Source organism: Gouania willdenowi, chromosome 14 (assembly GCF_900634775.1).
Source record: "Gouania willdenowi chromosome 14, fGouWil2.1, whole genome shotgun sequence".
Lineage (NCBI taxonomy): Eukaryota > Metazoa > Chordata > Actinopteri > Blenniiformes > Gobiesocidae > Gouania > Gouania willdenowi.
In genome coordinates this window covers 23,791,825-23,817,707 of record NC_041057.1, presented here as the reverse complement: position 1 = coordinate 23,817,707, position 25,883 = coordinate 23,791,825, and the positions used below count along the sequence as shown (strand labels likewise).

Genomic DNA, 25,883 nt, shown 5'->3' with positions numbered 1-25,883 from the left:
TTCAGAAAAACCCGGGAAGAACACACCTTGTTGAACATAATATTGTGTTAAAAGAGGGAGCTTCTGTGAGACGTTTGAGTTACAGAATACCTGAACGGATGCTCTCTGTGCTGAAGGAGGAAGTCGATTTCATGTTGTCCCTGGGGATCATCGAGCAATCTAAAAGTGAGTGGTGGAATCCAGTGGTCTTGGTCCCAAAGAAGGATGGCAGCATCCGTTTCTGCATTGATTTCAGGTATTTAAACACAATCTCACAGTTCGATTCATATCCTACTCCACGGATTGATGATATGATTGAACGCCTGGGAAAGGCGAAATACCTAACCACCATAGATCTTTGCAAAGGCTATTGGCAGTTGCCCCTTGCTCAGCACTCCAGAGAGTTGACTGCCTTCCGGACACCAGGGGGCTTGTGTCAGTTTACAGTCATGCCCTTTGGACTACATGGTGCCCCTGCAACATTCCAGAGGCTAATGGACCAGGTTCTGTGTGAATTCTCAGACTTTGCTTCAGCATATCTCGATGACATTGTCATTTACAGCACCACCTGGGAGGATCATCTTGAACATCTGGAGAAGGTGCTAGGCCGCCTTCAGTCGGCTGGGCTGACCATCAATCCCGCTAAATGTTTCTTTGCTAAAGCGGAGACCGAGTACCTGGGTTTTATAATTGGAAATGGGCTTATAAAGCCACAAGTGAGTAAAATCCATGCCATTGAGTCATGCCCACTGCCAGAGACCAGAAAGCAGCTAAGGTCATTTTTGGGCATGGCAGGGTTTTACCATCGCTTTATCCCTCATTTCTGCCAGGGCAGCTTCCCTTACTGATCGGACTGGATCCAAATGTCCGAACAAGGTGCTCTGGACGAAGGAAGCAGAGGCAGCCTTTCGGGACATTCAACATTCAATGAGTAAGAGCCCAGTCCTGTACAGTCCAGATTTTAAAAAGCATTTCATTTTGCAAACTGATGCTTCGGAGAGGGGTCTGGGGGCTGTTCTAATCCAGGAATCAGCAGAAAAGCGACATCCAGTAGCATTCATCAGTCGTAAGCTGTTTCCAAGGGAGGTCCGGTATTCAACTGTGGAGAAGGAGGCTCTCGCAGTCAAGTGGGCAATGGACTCTTTAAGTACTATCTTCTGGGCCGGGAGTTTACGCTGGAGACGGATCACAAGGCTCTTCAGTGGCTTGAGAAGATGAAGGACACGAATGGAAGAATCACTCGATGGTATCTTGCAATGCAGCCATTCCGCTTCATCATCCATCATATTCCAGGACGGGACAATTGTACAGCGGACTACCTCTCTCGATGTCCCAGTGAGAGCTTCGAAGGGGGGGAGTGTGTGATGGCCACGGCCACACATTAAGGTTAAGTTACACAGTTATCATTGTTTCTTTGTGTTTCAATTAATGCACTGTCTGTTAATCCTGATTTTCTTTGTTTTTGAGTTACCTGTGGAATGTCTTCCTGGTCTGGCAAAAGATGGTGGAGAGGGCGGAGCTGACTTTTATGCTGAGACCCACGCCCATCGGACCAGACCAAGTCATTGAACTCATAGGGGGATTGGGAGTTGTTTATGTTAGATTTAAGTTAGTATATATCATGTTCTCCCGTGTGTGTCTGATGGAATATCCAACTCATATATAAGTCTCCCCTTGTGTGTTAGTTGGGAGTGGTGTGGGTTGTGTTAACACCATGCTGTGGAAGTTCCTTCTTGGGTAAAATAAAACCCAAATTGTTCAACTGCAAACCTGTTTCCTGTTCCTTGGCTACTTGGTCCACGACAAGGTGATAATCATTTGTTTTGTCCAACCGCTGCGTTGCAGGTAGTTTGAGAGGGAGAATCTCACATTCTTATGTAGGGTAAGAGGAGCCAGGATTGTCAGGAGGAGGAGTTTCTGCATTGTGACATCACAAAGCAAGAAAAATTCAACTCGCCCATTTGGAGCTGACGTTTTACAAAATGTGGAATAAGAAGGGAGGAAGGAAACAGAACTTTTTCAACTTTAGCCCTCTGAATGAAGCTAAAAGAATGTATAACACTGAAGCAAAACCATTATGAGGTGAATTTTTCATAATACTGCCCCTTTAAGTTATACATCATTACACATACATCATTCGTGCTAACACGGAAACAGCTAAATATCAATCAGAATTTGTAAAATTTACTGTTAATCACAATATTTATACATGCAATATACAGAGGAAGGGGCTTTAAGGTTAGTGGGGGTAAAACTATTAAGTTAATACTGAAGCTTTAAACTGTTCTGGAAAGATTCATAACATATGTAATAGAAACTAACTTTAAGTTATTAGTAATTAGTACAATATTTAAGAATCAAGTTAAACTAGACATTTTAAGAATCAAAAATAATTAGGATTATTTCACATTTTTTCAACATATTTAGTTAAGTTCCTCTGATGAGTTGTTAACGTGTTTCATGATTAAATTTAATAAAATAAAAAAAAATTAAAATAAATTGGTAGATTATAAAGTTGTTTTTGTGTATTTCACCTTAACCCTGTCTTTAGCTGTATGCTAATTTCCTTAAACGTTTTATTAATCTCCTGGAGTGAGAAATAGACATCAGAAGCACCATGAACATGGATTCCTGCTCCCGGTTTTCATTTGCTCTTGTCTTTCTTAATTGTTTAAACTTCAACTTGGTTTTATGTAAAGGTATCAATCAGAACCAGTGTAGTGATCAGGTGTACGTGTGCATACCACCATCTTGAGTCAAAATTGCAGAAGTGCAGAAACAACTAGATTGAAGTACCGCTGACTGGAGAAGCCCCTGACTGCAGCCTGCAGATCGGGGCGGCGCTCAACTTTCGGGGCGGCATTCAGTCCTAACCCTAATCCTTACCCTATTTATTTATTTTGAGGTTGATTATTTGTATAAGAATCATAAAGCACAATAGCATTCCGCATTGAGCTCCGCCCCGAACTGTGGACTGAAAGCCAAAAGCATGCCGATGTTGAGCAGCGTTGAGCTCCGCCCCAAACTCACAGGTCAGATACACTTTTTAAGTTTTTGGTTGAAATTATCTTTATGTCCTGACAGAAATTAAGATCTTATGTGCTCTGAAAAAGGTACAAAGAAAATCTGTTATCTGTAGCAGCTGTAAATCTGTAATAACTTCGACCAATAGAAAACTATGGAACGTTTTTTTTTTTAACCAATCATGTCTCCCTGCTCGTTCTCAATCCCTTGCATGCATTTATGTTGCCGCATGCAACATTGATTGGTCTCCAACTTGTCAAGAATATAAATCCTAAATTTCAAGTGGAAATTATGAATTTATTGCTTATTTTTTGCTTTTAAAGACGGTGTGGTTGAGGGCTTTATTGGTCGTCCACCTTCCAGAGAAGAGCAACTGAGCACAGTTACATATGCTGCAGATATACAGTATAAACAATATTACATATTGCACACAGACAGATAAATATAAATACATTTTCTTTCTTATCTTCATACAGTCACGACCCATAGGAACATGAATTAATGAAATAGTGAATCTGACCCAGAATTCCATAAAACCAACCCAAGAACCTACTGACACACACAGGGTTCATACTTTACCTTACCGTTCAATAGTGAAATTTAAAATTATACCAAGGCAAATGGAAGTTTGTACCTAATTATTTTAATCATTATTCCAATTATGTTTAATGTATAATGTGTCTATTGTGCTTAACCAAATTTTCCATCTTATCTTTAAAAAAAGAGTACCACAAATACAGTATTCCTTAACACAGTGGTTCCCCAAACATTTTCTGCTGCAACTCAGCAGATTGTTTTTGTAAAAGATTATAATTTTTAAAAAAAAAGATTTTTTTTTGTAAAAACAAAACATTTGGACTATTCTTCTTCGAATCTCAGTAAAAACATTTTGTAGTCACATCCTTTACAATAGTAACAAAGCTGATGTTCTTGTAACACTATGACCATGTTCTAATGTTCCTGTAACACTATGACCATGTTCTAATGTTCCTGTAACACTATGGCCATGTTCTAATGTTCCTGTAACACTATGGCCATGTTCTAATGTTCCTGTAACACTATGACCATGTTCTAATGTTCCTGTAACACAATGACCATGTTCTAATGTTCTTGTAACACTATGACCATGTTCTAATGTTCCTGTAACACTATGACCATGTTCTAATGTTCCTGTAACACTATGACCATGTTCTAATGTTCCTGTAACACAATGACCATGTTCTAATGTTCTTGTAACACTATGACCATGTTCTAATGTTCCTGTAACACTATGACCATGTTCTAATGTTCCTGTAACACTATGACCATGTTCTAATGTTCCTGTAACACTATGACCATGTTCTAATGTTCCTGTAACACAATGACAGGAGTTCTAATGCTCCACATTATCATGCTGTTACTGGTTTTTGAGGCAGAGAATCATTTGAACGTGATCTTCACCTCAAAGGACATATTGAAAGTAAAAGCCTCATTTATCAGGGCATGATGATGATGATGATGATGATGATGATGATGATGATGATGATGATGATGATGATGATGATGATGATGATGGCTATGACTTTCTTCCAGGGTTGTCGGTTCGGAATCCTCCTCCAGTAAAGTGAGGTTTGCCGCTCAGCTGTGGCAGAGGTTCCAGATGTTTCTCCTTTGCTTTGGATCCCTGTTCACTAAAATAAACACAAAGCTCTAACACACACACACACGTAAAGTTGATCTGAACAAAGCTCCGCCCTCACCTGTGCAGCTTCTTTTGACTCAGGTACTTCTTCTTGGTGTTTGCTAACTCATCGGCCAATCTCTGATTTTCACTTTTGTACTCGTTCATTTTTGACTCAAGCATCCTCAGCTCTGCTATCAATGCCTTAGAATCACAGAAAACATGTAGAAACTTTTAACCAATCAGATATTTAGGAGAATGGAACCAACCTTGAGCTTCTTGGTTCTGTCTCTTAACGTCCACTGGCTCTGCTGAAGCTGTTCTGCTGCCTCTGGACCAGGCTGTCGGGCCAGAACCTGCTTCAGCTCCACGTACAGCTTCTCTTTCTCCTTAGTTCAAATATCACAGTAAACATTAACAAATGAGACAAACGCCGGGGTTTCTTTGGGGGAAAATACTTTTCTTTCTTTCTTTCATGTTGTTTTGTTAGAAAATGAGAACGAAGCTCTTTATTATCATCTGTGTTCATTTTCCTAAAGTCCTTTTGATCTGAAAGGTTTGATCTTTTAAATCCTATATTTTTGCACATTCAGATTCAAATAAAAATCACTAATGCACACATTTTTCTGTGATACAAAAAAGTATATAAAGCCCTACAGTGACTCTGATTCCATGAGAAGTAACACACTATATGTCGACACTTGTTTCAATCTGATCCGGTGATGCCTCTGCTCCAATAGGAATTTTCCAAGCTCAAGTCTTCAACGTTTAAGAAAAAGTTGCACATAAACCAAGTAGAATAAGAACATTCTAAGTCAGTGGTTCCCAAATAGGGGTACGTGTACCCCTGGGGGTACAGGAGCACATTGCAGGGGGAATTTGGAAAGATTCATAACGGTGCAGCTCGGGTCTGAACCAGAACAAAGAGGTCAGAGGTCATTAGTCCAGTTTGGCTCCAAGTCAGCATCAGAATAGACTTTAAAGTAGTGCTGCTGGTGTTTAAATGTGGTGGTGGATCCATCAGTGAGATGTTATTCAGGTATGAACCCAGCAGGTCTAGAGCTCACATTTATGGACACAGGTCAGAGAGCGGAGCCCAGAGTTTACAGTAAACATTTTAGTTGTTATGCTGCAAAGAAGTGGAACAAACTGCAGCAGAGCTGAAGTCAGCGTCACATGGAATATTTTTAAATCCAAGTTAAAGGCACTTTTTTTTCTCTATCGCACATGATTGAGAGGGAGATTTTTTAAGCTGTTGAATGTATTCTGTTGAATTTTTTGATCATGTAAAGCACATTGAGTTGCCTTGTGTATGAAATGCGCTATACAAATAAATTTGCCTTGCCTAATTTAAATATAATCGGGAAATGTTTCTAGTTCCTTTTTAGGCTTTTCTTTTTTTTGGACAAATTCTCTACAAGCAAACATTACTATTGCTCAACAACATACAATATTTTCTTGTCATTTATTGAAACAAGATCATTTTATGCTGTAGAGGCAATTTTAGCACACTTAAAAATAGGAGACGGTATTTACTTACTATTGAAATAATCACATAAAAGTTGCATGGTAATTTAAAAAATAATGATCTTATCCTTAGGGAACCAATGTTGGAGACACAGTTAGGGGTTTAGGAGATTTTTCTGTTCCACAAATGAAAAAGTATATGAGATTATGAATAGGGTAGTAATGATATGAAGAGGGGGTACACATGATTTGACAAAAATGCAAAGGGGGTACATAAGACAAATAAGATTGAGAACCACTGATCTAAGTAAATAAGGACTATTTTGGTGTTTGAAAGTTGCAAATGCTCAATTAACTTTATAACCAATGACTTTCAATGTGTCTGCAATTGCTCTGGGTAGTGGATACTGTCTTGATTTTTTAATTTCATAGAGTTTATCCTACAGCAGTACTTGGTACTTGGTATTGGTAACAACTTCCGTGACTATAGTTGCTTAAATCATCAGCTTTTTGCTCTCCTCATCTCTCATCTACCGCCAATTTTAAAGCCCGTTTCTGGTTCAATTCTCATTTTAACATTAAACATGGCTGATTCTACCAGTTTACTTGTTGAACAAAATCCAGAAGCAGTGGAAGTCTAGATGCAGTCTCTCTTGATTCATGAGATCATCATGAAGCGCTCAGAGCTCAGTGAATTTCACCACCTCCTCTCGGAGCTCCGTCTGGATGACTGCTGTTTCCAGCAAAACTTCAGGCTTGTTGCTGATTGGATGTCGCGACGCAGCGTCACTCACAGTCGCTTAAAAGTTAAAATTTTCAACTTTGAGCAACTTCTAGTGACTCAGATCTTGCGATTGAGTCGCTGGAATCACGGGAGTCGCGTCACTTGAAGGGAGGTCACTGGATAATGCGTCATTTACATTGATTTAGAATAAAATCTAGTCTCCAGAGTCATTGAAGTTGTTTTAAGTGTGAACACAGATTTACTATTATTGTTTTAGAGACACAAAGTGTTCACCTGCAATAAGAGTTCTCGTTCTTCCACTTGTTGAGTTTTAGCAATCAGTCTCTTCTGTAACGCTTGGATCTTTTTGATCAGCTCGTACTTGCCAGGGTCGCTGCCCTATATCACATCAAAGGAGAGATCAGACATTAAAACACTGAAGCAGGACTTTATGTATCTAGATTCTATTATAATTACTTTATTTAGTAGCAACCAATGCCATGTCCATGAACTATCTCCACCATAGTTATACATACAGCACGGCAAAATATAAATCATTCACAAACTTTTAAAATGAATTTAGTGTTAAAAGGCTTGGTTTAACTTTAACCAGCTTCACTTTACAGTTGAACAATATTCAAGATCTGTGAGGGTTTTCAGTTCAGCAGGTACTGTAGGTTGTTCCAGATCTGTGGACCTTTTACTGTGAAGGTGCTTTGACTGAAAGTGATCTTCTTACATTTGGATAGTATACAGCCTAGGTTCCCAAAGTGGGGTACGGGTACCCCCAGAGGTAGGCAAATTGTCATATGGGGTACATGAATGAAAAAAAAAAAATGGAAAACTAGAATATAAATGGACCAGCAGTCAGGAACCTCCATGCATTGCCACAAATTATACATTAGCTGATGTAAGACTACCAATGGTTACAGAGAAACAATCTCATTTAAAAAGCCCAAATATGACGAGAGCTACATCGCTTTACCAATTTCCATACAGATAATTGTTCTTTATTTAATTTTACATTATTCCCCAACAGGATATGTAAAATGGGCTACATTGTATGTGACATTACATCAGTGGTTTTGGGTCATGACCCCATTTTAATATCACAAATTTTTGGTGGCTCCAGAGACTTTTTTTTCTTCCTCTAGAATTAGCTTTTGATAATGATTAGTGCATAAAGTGAGAAGATGTGCCAGCTCAAATATTTTTATACCATTTTTTGTTTGGTTTTTTTTTAACTAGATTTATATTTTAGAAAGTGAAAGTATAGATTATAGTTATTTAACTTTGTTTTGTGTGTGGGGTTATAATTTGAAAAAGAATGATAATTAAAACATTTTAAATATTAATTTGTAATCAGTATTTTTTTACTATTATAAATTACTAAACATTCCAGGCGAGCCTGATACATGGGTACATGACCCCATTATCATGTTTTTTAAGTGTGCAGCAGTAGGTAGTACATGGCTTCAGGTTAATTGTATGAAGGGGTACGGGACTGAAAAGTTTGGGAACCTCTGGTCTACTATCATCGTTAGCAGCACCTCTAGTGGTGACACCAGGGGTTACATTTCACCACCATTTTACTCTATGTCTGGCACAAGATTATACACAGATGTAAAATTCAATTTTAAGAAAATATATTTAATAAAACAATTTATTCACTGCTTCACCTCCAACTGCCTCCATCGATGAACGTTGATGGGCTTCAGCTGATCTTGAAGAACAGCGTTCCTCCCTCGCTCTCTGAGCAGATGCTTCTGGAGGTGGAGCAGCTCATTCCTAAAACACAAAAACAACATCTAGCATTGGTTCCAGACACTTTTATTCACGCAATCACTCTGTTGTTCACCGTAAGTCCTCGGTGTTGGGTAAACTCTTATCCAGGATGCTTTTCTTATGCTGTAACCTTCTGATCTCCAGCTTCAGCAGGCGGATGTCCTCCATCCTCTGGTTATATATGAAGTCTCCCTTACTGAGGATGGACTGTTGGATCCGGATCTTCTCGTAGAGCAGAGCACGCTCATCGTTCCTCTGAAGGAGCTGCTTTCCCAGACTGTCTCTCTCTCTGATCACCTGAACAAATACACACTCGTCTTCACATTCTCTCCCTCACATTAAGCTCCTCCTTCTTCTTTACCTGCTCCAGCTGCTTCTTCTGTTGGATCTGCATAGTGTCAGCATCACAGATGATCTTCTGCAGGTTCTGCTGCTCAGCTTTCTGGTTGTCAACACACTGCTTTGTTTCTTCCAGCTGAAGTTTTATCAGCTGCAGTTCTCCCTACAGGAAGACAGGTTACAGTAGTTTAATATACAGTAGCAAAGCATGCAGCCTGTGATCCTTTCCTCAGTAAAACTGATAATAAACTCAATACATTACAGTAGATGTAATGTATTGAGCATGCTCATTGGTCAGGAAGTATTGCATACAAGAGTCACACGCTGCACGTATATTAAAACCTTCGAGATGATACTCCTGCGTGGTCATTTAACAGTACAGTAGATGCTCTATTGATTGTTAAAGTTAATGTTTTCTTCCAGCTAATCATTCATATCACATGTAAATTTTACACAAAACAGCAGGACATTAAAGGGAAAAAGAGGAGGAGGCTCAGATAATGTGCCTCTATCCTCTTCTGTTCTCCTATTCCTGTCCACGAACCCCAAGAACCTCTAAATACGGTTTGAGCGGACTTTATTGTTTGTAGTTCTCAATAAATTGAATGGTTGACTTTGATTGTTGAGCTTTAAAATCTTCAAAGTATTTTAATCAGATAGTTATTTTTAAAAAAACTCAAACATAACAGCAGTTTATGAAATATTCAGAACAACTTGTTAAAAAAAACCCGTTAAATGATCTTTTTTGTAGTTCTCAGTTCAAACATTGTCAGCTGCCCTTTGTTAGCTCACACGTCTTTATGTTTCTGAGTAAAATGAACGTGACTTTAAATACCTTGAGTGCCTCGTTATCTTTCTCTAAGCGTTTGTGTTCCTGCTGATCTTTGGCCAGGATCAGATCTTTAGCACTAATCTCCTCCCTTGCTCGAGTCACCTGGAGGTTCATGGTCTTCATTTTCCTCCTCATCTCCACCATATCATCCTAAACCAGGATGATAAATAACTCTGGCATGATAATAAATGAATCACACACAGTATGAAGCTGGAACAAAAAGAGTTCTGTTTCAGGACAGGAGAACGATACCATCAACTCACCTGAGCTTCTATGAGGTTCTTACTGAACAGGTTCCTCTCAGAGGCCACAGACTCCAGAAGGTTCTCTTGTTGTTTGATCTTACACTCCGCCTCCGTTACCTTCTTCCTCCAATCAAAGATCTCCACCTCTCTCATCTCAACATCACTTATTTTCTGTTGCACCTGTGGGTGGATAAAAGTCATGTCAGCAACAACTAATGAGTTCATCAAAGGAAGGGATTAAACCTTCTAGGGAACCTTCTGCATTAGACTACTGGTCTCATCGATGTAGCGGTCACGCTCCTTCTCCAGTTGCTGGATGTATTTTTTCTGCTTCTGAGCCTCCTGACGGTATCCACTGATCTCATGCTCCAGAGTCTTCTTCTCCTGCTCCAGGAGCTTTGACAAGTTCTGCTGTTTCTCAGTGGACTGGACCGCTTTGATCATGTTCTTTAGACGAGAGACAGAGAGTAGGATCAAACAATGAGCAACCACTAACGACTCATGTATTGATCCATTCAAACAGCGTCAAAATACTCAGAGGAGCTTGTTGGAAGAAAACCTGTTTGAGTTCATGAATGTGAAGAAACACAAACTCTCACTCACTAGATCAGAGGGTCAAGACCCCAAGGTTAGGAACAATTTAAGCCCATTTTTGCTAATTTTTTACAATTTTTCCAAAGTTGTTGACCAAACATTTTTTTTTAAATTTTAACTTCTTTTTTTCTTGTCATTTTTTGCTCCTTTTAATGCATTTTTCTACATTACTCCCATTTCTGCCACTTCTTCATCATTTGCCTTTCCTACATATCCAATATCCACTTTCAAGGCATTTCAGCACTTATAAACCCTTTCCATCACTTTTCCACATTATGGATGGGCACCAAAAAGCTCTCCCCTTTATTCCCTCTTATAGATGACCCTGTCTCCTCATGACAGTTCTTCATAGTTCATGTCTGTGTTCAACCACCTTCAGGTACAATGGGGGTCCCCAGTCTCTGTACCCTTTATTTTGGAGGTCGCAGGCTGAAAAGCTTGGAAAACACTGATCTAGATTACATTTATTTTTTCTGTGTTGCTGTTCTGAATGTTCAACATGGATTGATTTGACTCTTTAATAAATCCAGCTTTGTTAAGTCCAGTCGATCATATTTACCTTGTTGAGGATGTCTCTCTCTCTGATCAGCTCATCAATGGCTTTCCTGTCCAGTTCCACCTGCTTTCGCGATGATTCAAGATCTATGAGATAAGTAAGTTAAATTAAAAAAAAGAAACAAAATTAAATTGTGAGATGATGTTTGTGTTGTTCTTACCTTTTTCAACACCAGAAATCTGAGCTTTGAGTGTTTCTCTTTGCACGTCCACATCACATTTCTGTTCCTCCACTTGGTGAAACTTCTTCTGAATGGCTTCCCTCATCTTAATCTGCTTAGAAATCTCCAGACGCATCTGAGTTACTTCATCCTCTCTCAGCTGATGGTAGGAGGTCAGGGGACAATAAACAGAAGTTAAACATGTTTCACAGCACAGATTGGTTACTGTGTTTTTCAGTGTGTCTAATATACACTAAACAAAAATATAAATGCAACACTTTTATTTTTGCTCCCATTTTTTATGAGCTGAACTCAAAGATCTATAAACACAAAAGACATATTTCTCACAAATATTGTTCACAAATGTGTCTAAATCTGTGTTAGTGAGCACTTCTCCTTTGCAGAGATAATCCATCACACCTCATAGGTGTGGCATATCAAGATGCTGATTAGACAGCATGATTATTGCACATGTGCACCTTAGGCTGGCCACAATAAAAGGCCACTCTAAAAATGTTCAGTTTAATCACACAGCACAATGCCACAGATGTCGCAAGTTCTGAGGCAGCGTGTGATTGGCATGCTGACTGCAGGAATGTCCACCAGAGCTGTTGCCCGTGAATTAAATGTTCATTTGTCTACCATAAGAGAATCTGGGAGTACACTCAACCGGCCTCACAACCGCAGACCACGTGTAACCACACCAGCCCAGGACCTCCACATCCAGCATGTTCACCTCCATGATCATGTGAAACCAGCCACCCAGACAGTTGCTGCAACAATCTGTTTGCATAACCAAAGAATTTCTGCACAAACTGTCAGAAACCGTCTCAGAGAAGCTCATCTGAATGCTCGTTGTCCTCATCGGGGTTTCAACCTGACTGCAGTTTGTCGTCGTAACCAACTTGAATGGGCATATGCTCACATTCTATGGCGTCTGGCACATTGGAGAGGTGTTCTCTTCACGGATGAATCCCGGTTTTCACTGTTCAGGGCAGATGGCAGACAGTGTGTGTGGCGTTGTGGGGGTGAGCGGTTTGCTGATGTCAATGTTGTTATGGCTATGGCTGTATTTTGTGTATTGTATTCTGTTTTGGGAGGTGAGTGAGTGCTCTGTTGTTGTGTGGATCTTTGTTTGAGCAACCATTCTCCATGTAACGTTCTTTTAGTTTAACTTTTAACCTGGTAGCCTCTTTATTTTATTTACATTTCAAACCTTATGATTTTTGAGATTTTATCAGTGGAAAGTGTTATAAATATGCTTTTAGTCCATTTGTAGTTTTTTCACCACGGCAGATGTCGCTTACCTTCACGGCCGTCAGATTATTACATTACCTACAGTAGTTGCAGCGCATCTGATTGCCAAAACAAACGTGATCACCTTTTCCTAACTCCTCTCCTAACACCTTTCCTTAACCCCGTGACGTCATCCACGGGGTTAAGTAAAAGTGCATAGGAAAGGAGATAGGAGGGACTATTCGGACACAGCCCCTGTGTTCTAGGAGGTGCTGCCTGATTGGAGGAGACAAACCAGCTCCATCCCAGTTACGCACTCTGGGTGGAGCAGCCCTGAAATGTGGGTGTTCCCATTCAAATCTGGCTTTACGCGCATTCTCCCGTCTGCTTAACGTCTTTTCCTCTTACGTTCTTCTAACCCTGGAATAAGTGCAGTGCCCCGATAAGGTGAAACATTATTTTGCACTAAAACTAGACTTAGTTACAGACTGATCCCATCTATTTTAACACTGTGTACAACGTAAAGCCACAGTTTGATCACATCTTTTCTGAATGCAGAAATGTAAGAAGTTAATAAAATCAGGTTTTCCACACAAACAAACGTTAATCTGGTGTTAATATGAGGGGAAAAAGAGAGAGGGTTAGAGGTCATTTGGTTTAGTAACGTTGACTGCCAATGATGTTTTTCAGTGGGAACAGGTGCAGTAAAGCCTTATGCAACTTGCATGTAAAGATACTACTTGTAGGCAATATTTTATTGAGTCAGAAGGTGGCAACAGTGCTCTTTGGATGCCCGATCACAGGTAGCAGTAGAAAGTAGAAACCGCGGCAACTTCCTTTGATTTGACCGTGATCTTCGACGAGGGTAAGACGATGGCGACGAGAGCAGGAGAAGATCAAGAGAGAAAGACGGAACGCAAAAAATCAGATAAAGCAAAATACAGGCAGGTGTTCCACCTAAAAAAGTAGGGGTGTGAAAAAATTATTGAGTGGTGGTTACAATGTTTTCAATGTGTTGCTATGGTTATTTGATGCACTTGATTTTATGATGGCAGTTTGTAATGCCAGCAATATTTATGTACAGACAGTTTATTTTCATATAATCTGTTCAGATCAGTGCTTAAGCTGATACAATAGGATAAATTATTTTTTCTTATTTTTGTGCATTATCAGTAACTCAGGGTGTTTTATCCTTTATGTTCTCACTTACAGTTATTACAATGTCGTCATTATGTTTAAATGGTTACTTTGAGAGTTCTACACAGTAGTTTCAGTGAAAAGAAATGTATTGCATGTATTTTTATTGTATTTTTTCAGTGAAAATGTGCAAAAACACTAATGACAAATAATAAATAGGATGTTTTGAAGCAAATAGTTTTGACTCAGTTTGTCCTCTGAATGATCAGTATCTTCTGATGAACATATACAGCTACTTGATTTTTCATCTGTACGTTTAATTTTGATATTAACTGGGTAAAATATCTCAATATCACGATATATTGTATCGTGACCCACGTATCACGATACGTATCGTATTGCAACATCCTTGCCAATACTCACCCCTACCGACAAGCATGCTAAGGATAGCTGTTTTTAGGTGAAACCAGCCTACGTCATACTGCTAGTAACTACAGATAGCAAAAAGGTGGAAAAAAAGAATATCTCGATGAAAGAAAAACGTCTCGCAATATGGGGTTGGCTGCTCTGAAAATGGCTGGCAGCCAATGAGTTAACTGCCAACATGCTGGCTAAATACACATGCTTGATATGTGGCAAGAAATTAACAATCAGCATGTGTTGACTGACATGATCATGTGTTATCAAATTAAATTTATTTTTGTGCCCTTTAAATAAATTAATTAAAACAATCTTCTTTTCATTGCATTATTCAATATAATTTTAACAAATTTCATACACCATATTGTCTTCATTGAGATGGTATTTTTTGGGCTCCGAAAGGACTTTAATCAAGGTGAGATGAGGCAATGTTGCAGACCACTGTCCTATTTTGGGGGCTTGTCCTATTTATTTTTTTTCTGGAGTTTGCTGCTTCAATGTAAACTGGTGGGGAAAGCCCAGGTGGTTTGTACAACCTTAATCATTGGTGAGAGTTTGAATTATGATGGTGTTAAAGCTACTGTGTTGCGGACCTACGAATTAGTTCCTGAGGCTTATCTCCAGATATTTTGCACCTGTGAAAAATCTTTCAACCAAACTTATGTGGAGTTTGCAAGAGAGAAAACTTTTTTGCTGGATAAGTGGTGTGCTGCTAGTAAAGTTTCTAATTTTGCACACCTTCGTGAAATGTTTATGCTGGAAGAATTTAAATCGTGTCTCTCTGATAGAATTCTTGTTTATTTAAATGAACAAAAAGTCGAAATCTTGTCTAAGGCTGCCGTGCTTGCTGATGAATTTGTGCTAACACACCGTGTCTGTTTTTCTCCAGTGCGCCGTGAATTCTTCACGACCGGTGTGGTGAAAAATCGAGTTCCACCCAAAACTTTGTCTAATGAGAATTGTGAGTGTTTCTACTGCCATGAAGTTGGGCATTTGATTGCACAGTGCCAAATTCTGCAGCACAAAGAACAGAACCTAAAAGTGTTCAGCCTCCTCCTGCTGTCTCCTCTGTCAGCACAGAAGGATCTACTGAGATGGATGATGCTCATCGCCCATTCATTCTCAGGGGTTTAGTGTCGCTGACAGGTGAGGATGGAGATCAGGTTTCAATCACTATTTTGCACAACACAGGAGCTACACAGACCCTTATTTTGCAAAGCATTTTGTCGTTTTCTGATAAGTCTTGTTGTGGTTCTGATGTTCCGCTGCACACCATGTTTTTGTGCTCACTTCTTGCCTCTGGCCAGTTAAGGTTGGTATCTGCTCTTGTTTACCTGTGAATGGTGTGGCGCTCATTCTCGGCAACGATTTAGCAGGTAAAAATATTTTTGCGATGCCCGAAGTGATCAATAATCCTATTGTGGATACTTCTGCCCCTGCTGCTGTCAAAGATTGCTCTGTGTTCCCGGCTTGTGCCAGGCACGCAAGTATGGTGATGTGACAGATTGATCTGATTCATTTATGTGCTCTGATGATGATTCTAAGAAAATAGAAAACACTGTTAGAAAATCTGAAAATAATTGTGCCTGAAAATCTGCTACCAACTGATGCCAGTTTGTCTTTTGTTGTTGACAGGGCTGAGTTTGTCCTTGCACAGCAGTCTGACCCATCTCAGGTATCCTGCCTCTCATCTGCTGCCAATGCGAGTGCTAAAAATCCATCTGGGCTGGAATTCATTTGAACAAATGGTAATACCACAAAAATTTTGATCACAAGTTCTTAGTTTTGTGCATGACAACTTTTCCAGTCATTTAAGGGTTAAAAAGACCTACCACCGCACACTGCGTTATTTCTTCTCTTAGTTCATTTTAATTTTTGTCTAGAAGACGAAAACGGTATTGACCATCCAGCCGCTTATTTCTCCAAAAAATTCAATAAACCCCAAATTCACAGCACCATTGAACAGGAGGCACTGTTGCTGTTGCTCGCCCTGTAACTTTTCAAAGTGTATGTTGGGTCTAGTTCAGTGTCTGGTAATGTCTTTACAGACCATCATTCCCTTGTGTTCTAGGCACGGATGGGTAATATGAACCGCAGATTGATGAGATGGTTGGTGCTAGTGCAAGATTTTAACAAATATTTGACATAAAAAAGGTAAAATAATAAATTAACTGATGCATTGTCCCGTGTCCACCTCTCCTCCTAAACTAAAAAAAAACATTAAATGGTAAAGGACTTGATTTATATAACACTTTATCCCTACACTGAAGTAGTATCAAAGCACTTTCCATATCATCTCTTTCACCTATTCACACAACAATGGGACTGAGCTGCCATGCAAGGTAGCTAGTCTACCACTGGGAGCAACTTAGGGTTCAGTGTCTTGCCCAAGGACAAATAGACGAGTATAGACTGGGGTTGATCAGAAGACGACCTCTCTACCACCTGAGCCAAGGTCGCCCTTAAGGGTAATGTTTTTTTCTTTAGAGTTGGGGGTGTGGCTGTGGCCGTAATGAAGAGTTTTGTATGTTGTATTTTGTATATCGTGTGTGTGTTTGTGTGTGTGTACCTTCAGTTCATTAGCAGTGGTCTGTTTCTCCAGGTAAAGTCTATCTCTAACTGCTGACAGCTGTTCTCTCTCCTGCTGTAACCTACTGTTTGTCTGCTGCATGTGTTCCAGATCTTTGTTGGATCGATCGTTCAGGATCTGAGACACATTTACACAACAGAGAACTCAGCAAAGACTACGTTGAGAGTTACTGAACAGTAACACAATGACAGTGTGTTCTAATATTTACCTGTGGACTGATTCTAGTGATGTCTATTAGAACTGTTGAACGTGCCACCCCCACACAGCCTACCTTTAGCTCCTTGTTCTGCTGCTCCAGCCTCTGATGATCCTCTCTGACTTTCTGAGCTTGCATATTGAGAGCTTTGATGTCTCCCATCTTCTCCTCCATGTCCACATTCATCTGCTTTAGCTCCTTGTCCAGTTTCTCCTTTAACCTCATCTCACGTTGGATCTCATTCTGCTGAACTTGGACTTCCTGCTGCAGCTGGTGAGGAGAAACAGATGAGGTTTGTATTAGTTTATCATAATCTGTGGGCTTTTCTTTTTTTTCTTAATAATCTGTTGCTGCTGCTGCTGCTGCTTCATTCTTCGGGTTCTGAACCTTTTCAGCCCGCAACCCCCAAAATATAGGTTACAGAGAGTGGGGACCCCCATTGTACCTGAAGGTGGTTAAACAAAGACATGAACATTGAAGAACTGTCATGTGGAGACAGGGCCATTTATAAGGGTGAATAGAGAGAAGAGCTTTTAGGGGTCCATCCATAAAGTCAGCAAAATGATGGTCCATTGTTTTATGAATCTGTGAAAACCACATTTATATATTTATCTGAACAATATCCACTGTTATCCAGGAAGTTTAGCATTATTTGTGCCATAGTATAGTCATCTTAAAGATGGAAATCCTTGTTTTAATCAGAAATAAAAACAGGTTAAATGGTTGTGAAATGGGATTTTAAAATCCACAGAAAATTGTTCAAAGTTGCTAATTAGAATGGGCAAAAATTAACAGAAAAAGTGATAAAAAGGGTTCAAAGTGTCAATATTGGTACAATTAGTTCAAACTGGTAAAAAAAAACATGGCCATGACAAATGGTGAATGTGGTTCAATTGGCAAAAATAAGCATGACATGAAAAATGGTGAAAAGAGGTTAAACGTAACGATAATGGGTAAAATATGTGACATTAGGTGGAAAAGTGGTGGAAAGCGTTTACAAGTGCTGAAAATGTCTTGAAAGTGGAAAATATGTGCAGAAAAGGTTTTGATATTTAAGGGAGAAGTGTCAGAAAAAATATGGCAAGTTTGGTGGAGTTGCAGAAAAAAATAATAATAAGCAAAAATGGGCTCAAATAGTTCAGAAAATGTTATTAGTTTCTTGAAGCTATCTGGCGACCGCCTCCCAGTGTCTTGCAATCCCAAATAAGGTCCTAACCCCAAGGTTGAGAACCCCTGCTCCAATGAACAAATTGAAGTGTGATTTACACTAAAATTCCTTCAAATTGAATTCTTAGTCTAATCTGTATGCATCTTATAGATGTGTGTGTTTCACATCTTTCTCAGGTCATTTAATAAATTCGGATCAATAACAGGTATTGATCACACGTGTCTCTGACTAACCTGAACAATGCTCTCCATGGCTTGATCTTTCTGTGCTTGTATTTCTTGCTGAGCTGTTAAACCTGTGTTTAGTTGATCTCTCAGTCCTTCCACGGTAGAAAGCAGCTTATCTCTCTCTGAGGTCAACTCTTCATTCACTTTAAGCAGTTCACTGAAAACAGGAAGTAGAAAGTGTTTTATTCTTGTTTTTACCACAGCAGCAGAGGAAAAGCAGCAGCAGCACGTTATCAAACCTTTGTTCTTGGCTCATTGAAATTCCAGCTTGTTTTTCACTCAGTTTTGTGAGAGTTGAAATATCTTCTTTCAGACTTCTGATGGTGTCTCTGTCCTTCTTTTCTTTATCATGAGCAGCATCCACTAACTTCCAGGCTTTATCGAGCTCCTGTAGGACAAACAACACACACTTCACCTCTGTAGTCATGGTTTTGGTTAAGTTCCTTTAGAAAGGTGTAGTAGTAGTAGGTAGTGGTTAACATTATTCAGTAATGTAGCTAATGTAGTAATAATAACTACAATAAACAGGACTAGAAATGCTGCATGCTAACAGGCACAACATGCTAACAGTGGAAAAGCTTTGTTTTTACATCACATTCAAACAAAAGTTTGTTAGTGCTAGATTATATGAGAAGAAAAAAAAATATGATTTTTATTAGATATTGTCCAACTTTGGAATTATTCAAGTCTCTGTTGTCATTCCTAACTAGGAATTCTTTAAAACTGATTTAAAAAAAACTACAATCTGGAACACTTTAGATTGACTAAAGAAACTTTAACAAACATGCGAAATATGCACAAAAGCATTTTGTTCAAATTCATGAAGAGTGAAATGTTTCAAAGACGTTTTGCTTTAATGTGGAGATTCCACTCCTCTTGGAAGGCTTTCTATAAAATGTTGCAGTGTTTCTGTGGAAACTTCTGCTGATGCATTATGTTAAACATTGATGAGGTCAGGCACTGATGAGGGACGAGAACCTACTCTGTGCTCCAGGTCAACCCAACAGTGCTAGCGGGGGATTGATGTCAGGATTGTGTCCCAGTCACTCCAAACTTCTCCTCATACCTTGTTCAGCATGACATGACAAGCATAACATTGTCCATACAGTCCAGGTCAGCTACAACATAGAGATTGTCCTTTCCTACAGATCAGGGGCTCAGCTTAAACCCTAAAAAAACAGGCAAGGGGCTCTCACTGAAGATGTTTAAAATGAAAACGGAATAAAGGACAGAAAACATTAAACAACCTGTTGACTTCTAGTTCCACTATTTATATAGGTATTATTACGAACCAATGTTCATCTGTTCCTGATTGTAACAAAACTATTTAGTTGTTTTCAGTGACATGTGGTGAGGTTGATGACGGGTGACGCACTGACTCCTCTGGATGCACACATTTATGAAGTTTAAATGTATTTCTTTTTTAAACATATAGTTATATTTGTAAACAGAGCAGTTATTTAATTAAACTTTTATTTTAATTCATTTTTATTCTGCAATTGCAAGAAGATATTCTTGCATATATTGTATGTTCTTGCACTGAAATGGTGTGAGTTTCAATATAATTTACAAAAAACATTCTGATTCTTATTACATTTCAGTGGGAAACAGTAAAGGGAAGCATGTTCAGGTTTGATCACCCTGTAGCTGGCCCCCTTTGATGAGGATGTCTATTGTTATAAAGGCTGAAACACCCCCTGATTCAAAGTAACACTACTGATGATGTGTCCCAAATTACATCATTCTATATCTGATACACAGTTCTTGCCGCTCTCACATGGTAAACCTCATGTTGACTACCATCTTTTGGCACAAATGACAGATTAACATCATGTCCCGTGTTTAATGATTCTACTATTCCTAGTTGTTGTTTTTTTTTAACTAAATAAATTTGAAAAACAACAAAAAAGAAACATGAAAATGTAATACAAACAAAATTAATACAAGTGAAAAAAATACAAAAGTTAAAAAATATATATATATATTGTCAGGTTTGGTCCTCCATACTCTTTAAACATCTGGCAGTAAATGACTTAAATAAAAGCACGAGGGGATGCACTACTGTTAGAAAGTGTGTTTTAATCTCTGTGAAAAAGTGATGTAGAGGCTCTATGAGTAAAGCAGTGGCTGAATGAAAGTTGAGCTAACAGTTATTTAATGCATAACTGCATATTTTATTTTTCAAAAATGTCGTTGTGCTTTTCTTGTACAATGACAAATAAAAGGATTCTGATTCTGGTAGAAGGCGCTACATGTTGAGGTACACAGGACTCCAGAAGCACCAGCAGCTTCAGATCTATGTTTACTGGTTTTTACTGACACTTTAGTTACTGCCCTGATCCAATGAATTTATCAGTGAGAAACTTTCCTTATGTTTTTATCTGCATGAAACCATCTGTAATCTGAGCAACACATTTAAACCTCTAACCCACTTTTCCTAGATTGTTCTCACTGTATCTAGTCTTAAGTTTATAAAGTTAGCAGTCATCTTAGGTTAGGATTTTTACATTAATTTCATTACTGATGTTAATTGTGCATTTTCCCCTGAAATGAAACCAAATGAGCTAATCCCAGCGTATTCGTACCCTCTTCAGAGAGCTGATGGTGGTCTGGTCTTCCTGGGAAAGTTTGAGGGCAGCAGACACTTTGGTGGAGGTAGAAACCATCTCTGCATTCAGCTCTCTACATTTACCCATCAGCCTCCTTTCACTGTCTCGACACTTCTTCAAAGCATTCAAGAGTTTTTCGTATTCCACTCGGATCACATCCAGGCTCTGGTCCCCGACCAGCTCTTTGAGAACCTTCTGGAACTCCTCCAGGGACTCCACAGAGTCCTCAGCTGCTGAAGACTGGAAACAGAAGATTAACGTGTTGGCTGGAAGATCTATATATACATATATATAACTCTGGCTAAGCAGTAAACGTGTGTTATTAACAGAATGTGCAGCCACATATTATTGGCATAATTATTATTTAAAAAAATATTTTCAGCCCACACATTCATTCTATTGACTGAGTAGCTTTAGGTGTTTGTTTTCCTGCAGGTCTGAGACTCCAAAGCTCATTTTCACACATAGATGTGTGTTATTACAAATTATTCTAGACTTACTGCAATAGAAGCTTAATTCAACTCTAAGACAGGTTCGTCAATGAATTATAGTTCCAGGGTCACATTTGGTTAAATTTAGTTTCAAGTATAGAGGAATCATCATTATCATTATCATTGTATTTATTATTGTTATTAGAATTATTATTATTATTGTTATTGATTTGTTTTTATTTTTTCTTCTTTCTTAAGAATTTTATATTTTGATAGCGCTTCGAGATGACTATTGTTGTAATTTGCGCTATATAAATAAAGTTTAATTGAATTGAATATTATAATTACAATAATAATAATAATAATTATTATTATTATTATTATAAGTATTATTATTGTTGTTCTTAATATTATTATTATTGTTGTTGTGATTATTGTTATGTTATATTTAACATGTCATAATTATATATAAATAATATTTTGATATTACTATTAAAAACATTTATTCAACAACTACTGCCCAGTGTTGAAATCAAGGCCTGAGGCCCAAATAAGGCCCATCATTACATGCATTACATGCACGATTTAGTTAATTTCTAGGAGAAAAATGACAAACAGCGCTATTGAACTATAGAGTTTAGTTTGTGCTGTTTTTGACCTAATGTGTTGCTTTTAAACCCATTCACTTCAATGTGTGACTTTAGGTAGTTTAATATGTCTATATTTGATAAAGGATTGCACAATAGTGGTTAAATTATTATTTCCTTTCTAAAAACCCTTTTTATTGTGTTTCAGTCCACTTTAAATCAAACTGAATGTTAACTAATCTTAGGATTTTTCCTTCAGAGCAGAACCTCACCACGGCCCAAACTAGATACTGTGGCAGCCCTGATAAGGTCCACGGGTCTCAAGTTTGTCACCATTTCTCTGAGCCAAAACTTTGCTCCTCACTCCCTAAAAATGGCTGTTTAGATTTGAACAAAAACAATGTAGTACAAATATATCTTTCATTAAAAGTAATTTGATGATAACACAGGAATTAAAATAAATGAAAACTAATTTTAATAAAACTTTTTAATGATAGAATTCCATCCTGAGTGTTTGAGTTTTTCACCCACAGTAAAGCTATAGATCCATTAATTAATTCTGACTTTATTAAAACCCGTTTTTAGTTAAACTTTGTGTCTAAACTCAATAAACTTAGACTGTTTTCTCACCTCCATCTGAAGAACAAACACAAAGTTTAAGAACGTTTACTGAAGGTAAAACGATCCGTGGTTGATTGTTGATGTTGGTCGCTGAGCAACTGATATTGTCGCGAGATCTCAAGTCATCGTTTGCTCTGGTAGAGTTTCTGTGGCGCTCTGCTGCCCTCTGCTGGCTGCACATGGAAACAGTGAAGAAACGGTTCCTCTCAGCAGTTAAAGTGTTAATAAACCTTTTTAAAATATGACTAGGTCCATGTTAAACACGAGGGAACGCTAAAGAACACACTAAAAATAATTAAAATTATTATTAAAATTAATAAATCTAGTTAATGAATTAATCACGATGGGTCGACAGAGAACACTGAGCCTGACATTGACTCATAAGGTAAAATACTTGGAATATACCAGAATATAATTATTGTTTTAGAAACTTCATAATGCTGTAGGTCGCTAGTAACAATCATCTGTTGCATTTGAAAACTCGTTTATCCAATAAACAACTTTCCCTTCATGAACTTAACATAAAATTCAGAGATAACTCAAATCAACCACTTTTAAATTAGAATGCATAAATAATCTGATCTCAAATAATCTGAAAATAACTTCAACTCTCTGCATTGAAATATTACAATCTAAATTTAAAAATATATAATTAAAGAAATTCAATATATGTAGCATTCATACATTAGAATAAATATTAGAAACATTGGCTCATAGAAATTCAAACTATAACATATACCTAATAAATAAATTAATAAATAATGATGTTGCCTTTTTATTCTGTTGGTGCCTGGAGGCAGGGAGGTGTGGAGGTCATTCTCCTGGAACTGCTGCTGATCTTTAACACTACCTACAGGCTGACAATGACCGTTCAACATCTTCTCACTCAGACTATTAGTGAATTTATCTTAAAAACACATCACTATTGTTCACTAAGGATGTCATAATGTGAAAACGTTAGATTTTTCTACAACCACATTTTTTATTTTTATTTTGTGGCTCTGAGATGATTGAGTTGTCTTTTTTTACTATTTAAATATTTCCTATCAAACAATTAAGTTCCTTATAAAATCTTAAATTGAACTAACATGTCACAGAACTCAAACAGAGAAACAATAATTCTGTCACTTGACTATACTATGGTCATTTCTCATTGGTGTCCTCGGTAAAGTTGGATTTGGAGAATCATTGATCTAATGGATCTCCACCCTGTAACTAAACCTAAAGCTAGAATAAGCACAGACAAAATAAATTCAAATTCAAATTCAATTCAAAGTGTTTACATGTGCAGTTAGAAACACGTTTCCCTGTACAATGAAATTCTTGCTTTGCCGACCGCCAGTGAATGCCTACGTAATAAAAGAATAAAATCAAGAGGTACAGTATAAGAACTATAATAACTAACAGTGGCATGCAACACTGTTACTCAACAAAACCTGTACATTAAATACAATACACCTGTACAATTAATGTGCAAAATACAAATATATTAACTATACAGAAAGTAGAGGTGATATATACAATGGTATGAGCAAAAAGCTGTTTCATAACATCCCAAAGCTTCACTGCACTGGAGTGCAGACAGGTTTTGCAGATACCTAGTCAATACTCAATATATCTCTCTATGAACAATTCCTTCAATCCAACCTACGCACCACAGATTGAAGTGTTGACAGGTGCTAGTTTTTACAGTGTCTGTTAGTGGTGTAAGAAGCCACCAAAAGTCAAAAACTACCATTATCAGCCAATAGAAATTTTGATTGTAATAGCCAGGTTTCAACCCAGAGAGGGCAGTCACTTTGACTCAGACATTTAACCTGAAGACATGTACCCCCTTCTTCTTCACTTAAAAAACATGATAATGTAATGTCATATACAGTGTAGCCCTACAGTGAATTTCACCTATCCTGTTGAGGAATAATATATAATAATAATAACTAAACTATTTACATTTCCTGAAGAAAATGCAAGTGTGGATGAAGGTGCTGGCCCGCGTTGCACTACATTAGCTTGTCATTGGCATTAGCATTAACCTAGCAATAGCATTAGCCCAACATTAACATTAGCGTAACATTATTGTTGACCTAGTATTAGCTTTAAATAGCATTATCATTAGACTAGCAATAGCATTAGCATTAACCTAGCATTAATATAGCTGCACAGAGCTACCAAGCCTCACGCTTTGAGTGTGACAGTCAAGCAATTTGACCCATTCTCAATGTAACTACCCAATTTTGATCACTGTTTATATTGCTGTCTGTGTGTTATAGTGTTAGTTTACGTGTCTAAAAAAACAAACATTTTGTGTGTGCGTCTCTCTCTCATTCACGTTTGTATAATATCTGACGATATTAAATCATTAAGGATTAAAGCATGACGACGATCTCCCAAAACATAGAGATCGTAGAACCTCTGTAGTTCACATTTTAACCCTCGCAGTGCCATGTCTGTGTCATATGTCTGTGATCCATACACAGTACATCCAAAGGTTTTTTCTCTGCCAAATCACACCATTTGCTAGTCAGCATGTCAGCATTACAGACACCAAAGAATTATTAAGCACTTAAACAGGACAGAAGTACGCTGCTCAGACATTCATTCACTCAAAAAACACTTGATGTTTTAAGGTTTTTTTTTTTTTTTACATGAATATTTTTTTAATGACCTTCTTTCTGTTGCAGACAAGGAGAGCTGAGGTAAAGGTAGCACTGCCTTGGGCCACAGTGTTTAAGTGGGAGCCCCCTGCCTCTGTCATCAAGGCATCAAACTGAGACAAACACCTACAATATGAGACATGTTCCCAGTTAAATGATGGAGAGGTGGTTGAACTTAAATATTGACAAATAAATGTATTTTGTCAATATTCCTGTTAGTTTTCATTTCTAATTTCTGTTTAATTAAACTAGCATTAGGAGGCTACAGTGCAGGAAGAGCCACTGGCATGGAGGTGAGGACATCAGTCTTAAACTTTTAAACGCATCAGGTCACTAAAGTCTCACTCTTGTCATTTTCTGAAACTTGGCAGCCCTGCATAGGAATAGAATTAGCCTAGCAATAACAATAACCTAGCATTAGCCTAGCAATAGCATTAATGTAGCATTAACGTGAACTGCTCTATTCATATTCTAGTTTCCAATGTAATCATTGTTTTGAATTTTCATTCATGTACCCCCTATGACAATTTGCGTACCCCACTTTGGAAACCTAGGTTTTACAACAAAATATGCCAAAAATTTTAAAACTTTGACTAAAATGCCAAGAGTTGGACTTGGATCAATCAACAATACTACTTTGTA

The 25,883-nt window shown here is 38.1% G+C and overlaps 1 protein-coding gene across 1 annotated transcript; it reads right to left on the bottom strand.

Annotated features, from left to right (window-relative positions):
• Window positions 1-4,524: 4,524 nt before the first annotated feature.
• Window positions 4,525-22,719, bottom strand: cfap58 (cilia and flagella associated protein 58). Its single transcript, XM_028466630.1, has 18 exons — window positions 22,597-22,719; window positions 20,925-21,188; window positions 18,579-18,727; window positions 18,346-18,496; window positions 17,020-17,214; window positions 16,728-16,865; window positions 11,366-11,525; window positions 11,209-11,291; window positions 10,311-10,502; window positions 10,074-10,235; window positions 9,814-9,960; window positions 9,001-9,141; window positions 8,713-8,936; window positions 8,534-8,642; window positions 7,149-7,253; window positions 4,933-5,052; window positions 4,743-4,867; window positions 4,525-4,673 (listed from the first exon to the last, which is right to left on the bottom strand). Exons 1-18 carry the CDS (start codon window positions 22,600-22,602, stop codon window positions 4,559-4,561), a joined length of 2,586 nt encoding a protein of 861 aa, XP_028322431.1. The 5' UTR covers window positions 22,603-22,719; the 3' UTR covers window positions 4,525-4,558.
• Between the last annotated feature and the right edge of the window lie 3,164 nt (window positions 22,720-25,883).